The 8,435-nt window shown below is 48.2% G+C and overlaps 1 protein-coding gene across 1 annotated transcript in view; it reads right to left on the bottom strand.

Annotated features, from left to right (window-relative positions):
• Nucleotides 1-961: 961 nt before the first annotated feature.
• Nucleotides 962-8,435, bottom strand: part of SEPSECS (Sep (O-phosphoserine) tRNA:Sec (selenocysteine) tRNA synthase) — a 195,505-nt gene continuing 188,031 nt past the window's right edge. Inside the window, exon 10 of the mRNA XM_073609205.1 lies at nt 962-1,006. Coding sequence (XP_073465306.1) covers nt 1,000-1,006 — 7 coding nt within the window. The 3' untranslated portion in view covers nt 962-999. The remainder of the gene's footprint in view (nt 1,007-8,435) is intronic.

The raw sequence follows: 8,435 nt of genomic DNA, 5'->3' as shown, positions 1-8,435 counted from the left end.
GAGATGTCTTCAAGACCGGGGCACGTTATTTCATATCTATTGGAATTGTCCATTGCTTCAGCCTTATTGGCACTTGGTCTGGGGGCTTCTCCATCGATGTTTGAAGTGGACATTCCCTTCTCCCCTAGGCTTTTTCTATTGGGTCTCCAAAACTCCCTGGGCTAGCCAAAAAAATTGGCCACTCATATACTAACAGCGGTTAGATGTTTAGTGGCCCTTCATTGGAAAAAGCGATATCCCCCAACAGATCTTTATGCTAGAATTAAGGATGTGGAGCTTATGGAGTCCATGTCGGCACGTTTGGATAATCGGGTGGCTCGACATACGGCGATATGGGCGTGCTGGTACCTATGGATAGATACCCTTGATCACATGAGTTCCCCCCCTACCTTTTGAAGCAAACTTGTCTAGAGCCCAGGAGCGACGAGTCTAGATGTGTTTTTTTATTTTTATTTATTTATTTTTCCCTGGATATGCAAATTACGCAATTGAAAGTTACGTAATATGCTGATGGTTTGTTTGACCGTGGTTCTCCTACTGTAATTACTTCAGCATTATGTTCTCACCTTCTGCAGAGGTGTACCACAGCCTCTTTTGTAAATAAGCTATGGCTCATACTTGATATTTGCTGGTTGCCTCAGTGCTACCCAGAGAAGTCTATTGTTTTCTATTATTATTTTTGATTCTACTTTTTACTTTCTATATCTGTGTCCTATATTTTTGTATTGAAAAGATCGAAACTTAATAAAAATTGTCAATTATAAAAAAAAAAAAAGGGAGAATTATTAGACATGATAAGAAAGCAACAATGACAACAATCATAATTCAAAAGTAATAGCAGAAGTTAGACCTTTTTTAAACCTTTTTATGGACATCCTGGTGTACTCAAAAAAATTAATGTTCATGAGCACATAGGTCACTGTACATGATCCCGAACTGGCCTCTAGTTTCTTGATCCGCGATTTCCTTATGGATCCAGTATCTCCGTGGCCTCTTCTTTCACTCTCTGCTTGAAGGAAATATGACGTGACAGCGGTGACTCAAAAGTGTATAAAAACGCACAAAAACATGCATAAACATGCACCAAAATCACAGATTAAAAACCATCAAAGCATAGTTGCCAACAGTCCCGATTTTCCCGGGACAATCCCGATTTTGGGACCCTCATCCCGATTGGAGACTGTCCCGAATCGGGATTTGCCCAGGGAAATTCGGGAATGTTTGCATTTTACATTTTTATGGCAACAGGCTTCAGCAAAATGGCGGCCGGTCCCGCCGCAGACACTAGAATGCTCCCCTTGTGTTCAGTAGAGAGAGGAAAGGGGCTCGATCCGCGCAGCCAATGAATCGGCTTCTCCTCTCCCACGGATCGGCCCCTCCCCTCTCCACTGAACACAGGGCGCCGGCTGCCGCTGTAATGGACAGTCACATGTGCTGGGGCCTGGGGGGCGTTATGGGAGGGGGGTCTGCACTGAGGGGGTCTGCAGAGGGCTTCTGCACTGATGGAGGGGGGTCTGCATTGATGGAGGGGGGTCTGCACTGAGGTGGTCTGCACTGATGGAGGGTCTGCATTGATAGAGGGGGGTCTGCATTGATGGGGGTCTGCACTGAGGGGGTCTGCATTGATGGAGGGGGGTCTGCACTGAGGGGGTCTGCATTGATGGAGGGGGGTCTGCACTGAGGGGGTCTGCATTGATGGAGTGGGGTCTGCACTGAGGGGGTCTGCATTGATGGAGGGGGTCTGCACTGAGGGGGTCTGCATTGATGGAGGGGGGTCTGCACTGAGGGGGTCTGCATTGATGGAGGGGGTCTGCACTGAGGGGATCTGCATTGATGGAGGGGGGTCTGCACTGGGGGGGTCTGCACTGAGGGGGTCTGCATTGATGGAGGGGTGTCTGCACTGAGGGGGTCTGCATTGATGGAGGGGGGTCTGCATTGATGGAGGGGGGTCTGCACTGAGGGGGTCTGTATTGATGGAGGGGGTCTGCACTGAGGGGGTCTGCATTGATGGAGGGGGTCTGCACTGATGGAGGGGGGTCTGCACTGAGGGCATCTGCATTGATGGAGGGGGGTCTGCACTGATGGAGGGGGTCTGCACTGATGGAGGGGGGTCTGCACTGAGGGCGTCTGCATTGATGGAGGGGGGTCTGCACTGTGGGGGTCTGCATTGATGGAGGTGGGTCTGCACTGAAGGCGTCTGCATTGATGGAGGGGTGTCTGCATTGAGGGAGTCTGCATTGATGGAGGGGGCTCTGCACTGATGGAGGGGGGTCTGCACTGATGAAGGGAGGTCTACACTGAGGGCATCTGCATTGATGGAGGGGGGTCTGCAGTAAGGGGGTCTGCATTGATGGAGGGGGGTCTGCACTGAGGGGGCCTGCACTGATGGAAGGGGGTCTGCACTGATGGAGGGGGGTCTGCACTGAGGGCGTCTGCATTGATGGAGGGGGGTCTGCACTGAGGGGGTCTGCATTGATGGAGGGGGTCTGCACTGAGGGGTCTGCATTGATGGAGGGGGGTCTGCACTGAGGGGGTCTGCATTGATGGAGGGGGGTCTGCACTGAGGGGGTCTGCACTGATGGAGGGGGGTCTTCACTGATGGAGGGGTGTCTGCACTGAAGGCATCTGCATTGATGGAGGGGGGTCTGCACTGAGGTGGTCTGCATTGATGGAGGGGTGTCTGCACTGATGGGGTCTGCACTGATGGAGGGGGGTCTGCACTGAGGGGGTCTGCATTAGAAAGACTAGTATTCTGTGAAGTCATAGAAAAATGCTCAAGTGTGAATGGGGGCTTACTGTATGTGTATTTGTTTGTCTATTTGCAGACATTTTGATAATATTTCTCTTGTTGGATTCCAATACAGCAATAATTTTCTTCTTCCTCCCAACTCCACGTAAGCTCTAGTAGTACATGCCTGACCTGTTTAGGTATGAATGATCATGTGAATGGGGCCTAAAGTTTTTTTTTTGTCCTGTTACAGTGCTGTAAATACAGATTTTACTTGCAGCACCACCTTCTGGTAAAATCTGATATTGTAGCCCAAACATAAACTATATCATCATTTACGTTTTTTTATTTGTCAGCTAAGTAATGTAAGATACAGAGTGAAGAAAGTCCAGCTGTTGCTTACCAGGAGTCTATGAATTGTTTCAATTCCTCCATGCTATGACGCTTAAATTTCCTACTGATTATGACCTTAATCAGGGAATTCTATTTTTTAGGACATCTCTTTTGAGTGGCCCTATATTTCTTTTATTTGTTTATCATGTTGTCTATATTTTTTTCTTTTTAGAAACTGTTTACTCATTAGGACACTAAAGTGTTATACAGTATATACCAAAGTTTTTTTCGTTTTGGCTAGAGCATGGAAGAATTGAAACCCCTTTCTTTTTTCTTTTTAAAAAATAACAAACATTGCACAGAGCAGCCCTGATCCGCCCCTTCTGGGAACCCCCCAACAGTGCTCTGGCCTGCTCCTGTTCCCCAAGTGCCACCATAGGAAGCCAATTCGAATGGTGGCACAAGTGCAAGCTCGATCTTGAGCCAGGCTGTGTGCATCTATTGACACACACAGTGCAGCTCGGACAAACCCCCAATTCCCTCGTCATAGGATTTGATTAACATCAGCAGAAGCCAATGGCTGCCACTGCTCTCACTGAGTCCAGTGAGGAGAGAGAAGGCAGCAATGTTGCTCTTGGGCACAGCACTGGATCGAGATCAGGCTCAAGTATTTAGGGGGGCTGGGGGGGGGGGGGGGGGGCAAACATGAAAGTTTTTTTTTTTTTACCTTAATGCTTTTACAAACAATTTAAGGGCTTCCTAATAAATAAGCTGTTTGTCTTCAGATTCTCCCTTTTCTGTTCCAATACTTTTATTAGATTATGTTTTCAAGTAATATAACAAGCAGAACGTTCAAGACAGCAAATGCAGTATACTCAGACAATAGACCATAGCAAATAAACCAAATTAGAGTCTCACAGTTTTACCTTTGTATGGAGCCGTCCGTACACAGCAGGGGAGAGGTGGTGTGAGGGACATGAGTCATTGCTCTGACTCCTTCAGGTGAATATGTAATTTTTATCTAGAGCTATTGAGCTTTGTAAACAAAGGTTGTTGTTTTGTTTTTTGTTTTTTGTTTTTAACAAAGCAGGCAAGACTATTCTGTGAAACCTGGGGAAAAGTGATACCTCCATTCAATGTCTAATATAAAAATATTAACTGTTCTATTCAATATTTCATACTTACCCGACTAAAAAATAACTGTTTTTGTTGACCCAGGAGTGCCCCCACTCACTACATTTCAACTCCTTCTGTTGTATTTTTATGATATAAAATAAATCCAACAGGGAGAGTGAAAAACCCTCACAATGAGCACAACAGGTACGATAACCTAGATACTGAAGAACAGATTTCTCCCCAAAAATCCCAAAGAGAAATAATATACAGCAATGTGTAATACTTTGATGTAAACCAAGGGTAATAATCATGTTTTAATAAAAGTGTTGATAGATGAAAAGTAACTCCATTTACAACTCAACTCAAAAACTGTGTTTGACTTTCTTTCTTTTAATCGCCTGTAGTTCCCAGCACAGCAGTATTCAAACTTAAAAAATGTTTTTTTCTCCCTGTAAAAGTCAATAGAAATGTCAGAGCAACTTGATGCAGAATGCAGAATAGATGCAGAATAGAAGAAACATCTCACACTGAACTTAAATGTACAGTATCTCACAAAAGTGAGTACACCCCTCACATTTTTGTAAATATTTTCTTATATCTTTTCATGTGACTACACTGAAGAAATTACACTTTGCTACAATGTAAAGTAGTGAGTGTACGGCTTGCATAATATATTGCACTCCTGGTATTTATTGCCACTTTAGCCACTTCAATAGCGGACACTTTTACCCCAATCCTGTCAGAGAGATTACCTGGTTGGGCGCCGCTGTGCGTTGGCGCGCGCATTCCTCTGCGCATTGGTGGGCATGTTCTGCCTGACCCTGATGTGCGTGGTGGTGCCCGGGTGCGCACACGTGTGCCTGTGGGCACTGGTTGGCGTACTCCTGTGGGTGCTGGTGCGCGCGCCAGTGTTCGGAGTGCGCGTGCGCGGCGTTTGGCACCAATTGGCCTATTTAGGCCTGCTTCACACTCTGCTCGGTGCTGCCTGATCAACAGCTCTTCCGTGCCTTGTTCCTGTTTCCTGTATCTGTGCTTTGATCTCCTGACGACCCGGCTTGTTTCTTGGATTCCTCTGAACTCTGCCTGCACCCGACCTCTGCCTGTTTGACTACTCTTCTGCCTGCTCCATTGTACCTCGTAGCCTGCCTGTTGCCGAACCCAGCTTGTCCCCGGACTTCCCTGCTCTGCTCCTGCTCAGCACCTGTTGCCAGTGTTCCCGATTTCTGCCTGCTGTTTAAAGTTCACTTCTCTTCCGGCATCTGGACTTCTACATCAGGCTCCCATACCACTCCGCACTCCTGTGCTTCCTGTATACTCTACCAGGGGCCGCGAGTCGGACGCATAAGGGAGTCTACCCTCTGCCTAAGCGGACTGGTAAGTAGAGGTCTCACAGTATCAGGCAGTATCAGGCAGCCATGACCGAGTCCGGGCAGGGGGCCTCCCCTATGGATGAACTTTGTAGGCACCTTGCGGGCCTTACTCAAGCCGTTAAGAGCCTACAGGAAGGCTATTCCAGACTAGAGGAACAAGTTCAGGCTCTCTCTGCTCCTCCTCACTCTCAGGGAGCATCTGCTGCTGGACTCTCCCAAGCACTCTCCGTAGTAATGCTTCCTCCTGAGCCTAGGGTGCCCACGCCCGAAAGATTCACAGGAGAACGTTGCAAATATCAGGCCTTTCGCAATGCCTGCGAACTCTATTTCGCTCTACAGCCTCGCACCTTTTCCTTGGAAGCTACTAAGGTGGGTTTTGTCATCTCCTTGCTCAAACCTGGGCGCACCGCCTTCTGGAGCAGAAATCTGGGTCCCTAGATTCCCTGGATGCTTTCTTCCTAGCCATGTTACAATTATATGAGGACCCCCAACTAATGGCTACCGCTGAAGCCGCATTGTACTCCCTGCAACAAGGTCGCAGAGCGGCCGAAGATTATGCAGTCGAGTTCAGACCGTGGAGCTCTGATACAGAGTGGAACGATGCCCTGCGTCACCAATTTCGGATGGGGTTATCAGACCCCCTTAAAGACGAGCTGGCACTAGGATTACCTCAGACCCTGGATGAACTTATCAATTTGTCCATACGAATTGATCGCCGCCTAAGAGAGAGACGCTCTGAGAGGTCTACTAGTCACTCTCGTCCTGTCTGCATGCTCCCCAAGGTCCCCAGTCCTTCTAGTCAATTTCCTTCTGCCTCCTCTGCTCCGGCCACAGAAGCGCCTGAACCCATGCAACTCAGTCTGCTCCGTCCATCCCTTTCTCTGGAAGAAAGGTTGCGCAGACGTACCCACAACTTATGTCTGTACTGTGGAGAACCTGGACATTTTGCGAGATCCTGCCCCAACAAGATATGTAAGTGCCTGCCTGTTTCTTCTGTATGTGCACCTGTCTTGCCTAAATCTGGTACTCACCTGGCTCTTTCTATCACGTTGCAGCCTCCTGGAAGGAAAATCCCAGTATCAGCAGTAGTGTATTTACGTTTTTGTACTGCCCTAGGCCTGACTAAACGCGTGTGCCCCCTAATTAAATATGACCCACCCCTTCCTGTCAAGGCCACACCCCTTGCTGTTTAAGACCTGCCCTGAAATTTTCGAGTGGGGACACTAGTTCTGAGGGCCTGGGAGGGGGGCAATGGATTTGCATAGATTTCCTCTCACTTGCTGTTTGGCTATGGGGCAGGAAGTGAAGGGAAATTTCTGCAATGGGACAGGGATGGTAAAAAATAAACTGACAGGGGCTATAACCCTCCCTTACTCTATCCAAAATGAATAAAAAAGTGTTGCCTATAGTTCTACTTTAAGCACAAATTTCTGATAATTTTATGGAGAGGACTAAGAAGATATAACCATGCCAATGGTGCAGCAGAAAACATACAGTAGCACAGTGAAGAAGGTTTGTGGTCCAGGATGATAGGACAGTCAATATTAGAAGCGGTGCCCCCCCTCACAGTTGCGAAATGCCAGCCGCCCACATACCAGAAGCAGTGCGGCTGCTTTATGGGGGCGCTAGACTAATTTGCCTCTCAGCGCAGTCCGCCCCATAGGACTGGTACTACACTAACAGTGTAGCGCAAGCCGGCGGGGACTCTTTCTGTGCTGCCCCCCTGCAAAATGCTGCCCTAGGCCTGGGCCTTGTTGGCCTAGGCCAGGATACAGCATTGAGTATCAGTCATCATTGAATCTGGAGCGTGTAGTGGCTTCATTGCTCTAGACTTTGCTAACAACCATGGCATTCCTCTTCAGTCCAAGGCCCAGGGACTCGCAGTACACTTGGCGGATGGATCCACCCTCAGTTCCGGCCCAGTTACCCAGGAGACCGTTCCTTTGCTGGCCACCATAGGCCCTGATCACCAGGAACTCCTGCGCTTGGATGCCATCTCCTCTCTTCCCAATCATCCTAGGAATGCCCTGGTTGCAGGCACACAACCCCAGTATTAACTGGACTACGGGAGAAATTCAATTCCTCTCCGAATACTGCTGGCAACACTGTTTACATGGAAGATCCGCAACAACATCCCAGCTTCTTTGTCTAGACTCAGACACTGAATTACGCCAGTCTGTTCCTGAACCCTACCAGGATTTTCTGGATGTGTTTAGCAAGAAGGGAGCTGAGACTCTTCCAGTTCACAGGCCTTACGACTGTCCGATAGAACTTCTACTCGGGACCGAAGTTCCCTTCGGGAGGATCTTTCCGTTAACTGAGCAGGAGTTGGGCACCCTGAAGGAGTACATAGACGAAAACCTGAAGAAAGGGTTCATTCGTCCTTCCACCTCCCCAGCCGGTGCAGGCATCTTCTTTGTCGAGAAAAAGGATCACTCCTTACGTCCCTGCATCGACTACCGGGAGTTGAATAAAATTGCGATTAAAAACAGATACCCGCTACCCTTAACACCCGAACTCTTTCAAAGCCTGGGAACCGCAACAGTTTTCACTAAGTTGGACCTCCGCGGAGCTTATTATTTGATCCGTATCAGAAAAGGTGACGAGTGGAAGACGGCCTTTCGTACTCGATTCGGGCACTTCGAGTATCTCGTCATGCCCTTCGGGCTGTGTAATGCTCCAGTGACATTCCAGCACTTTGTTAATGACGTCTTCCGTGATTACCTTGACCTGTACGCCATAGTTTACTTGGACGATATCCTGATTTTCTCCGCTTCACTGGTCGATCACCGCAGGCATGCCCAGAATGTTCTCACTCGACTTAGGCAACATGGATTTTACGCCAAACTTGAGAAATGCGAGTTTGAGCTCCAATATGTTCAGTTTCT

This window comes from Aquarana catesbeiana, linkage group LG01 (genome assembly GCF_042186555.1).
Source record: "Aquarana catesbeiana isolate 2022-GZ linkage group LG01, ASM4218655v1, whole genome shotgun sequence".
NCBI lineage: Eukaryota > Metazoa > Chordata > Amphibia > Anura > Ranidae > Aquarana > Aquarana catesbeiana.
Note: the sequence above shows the minus strand (reverse complement) of the source record. Positions and strands in the feature narration are given on the sequence as shown.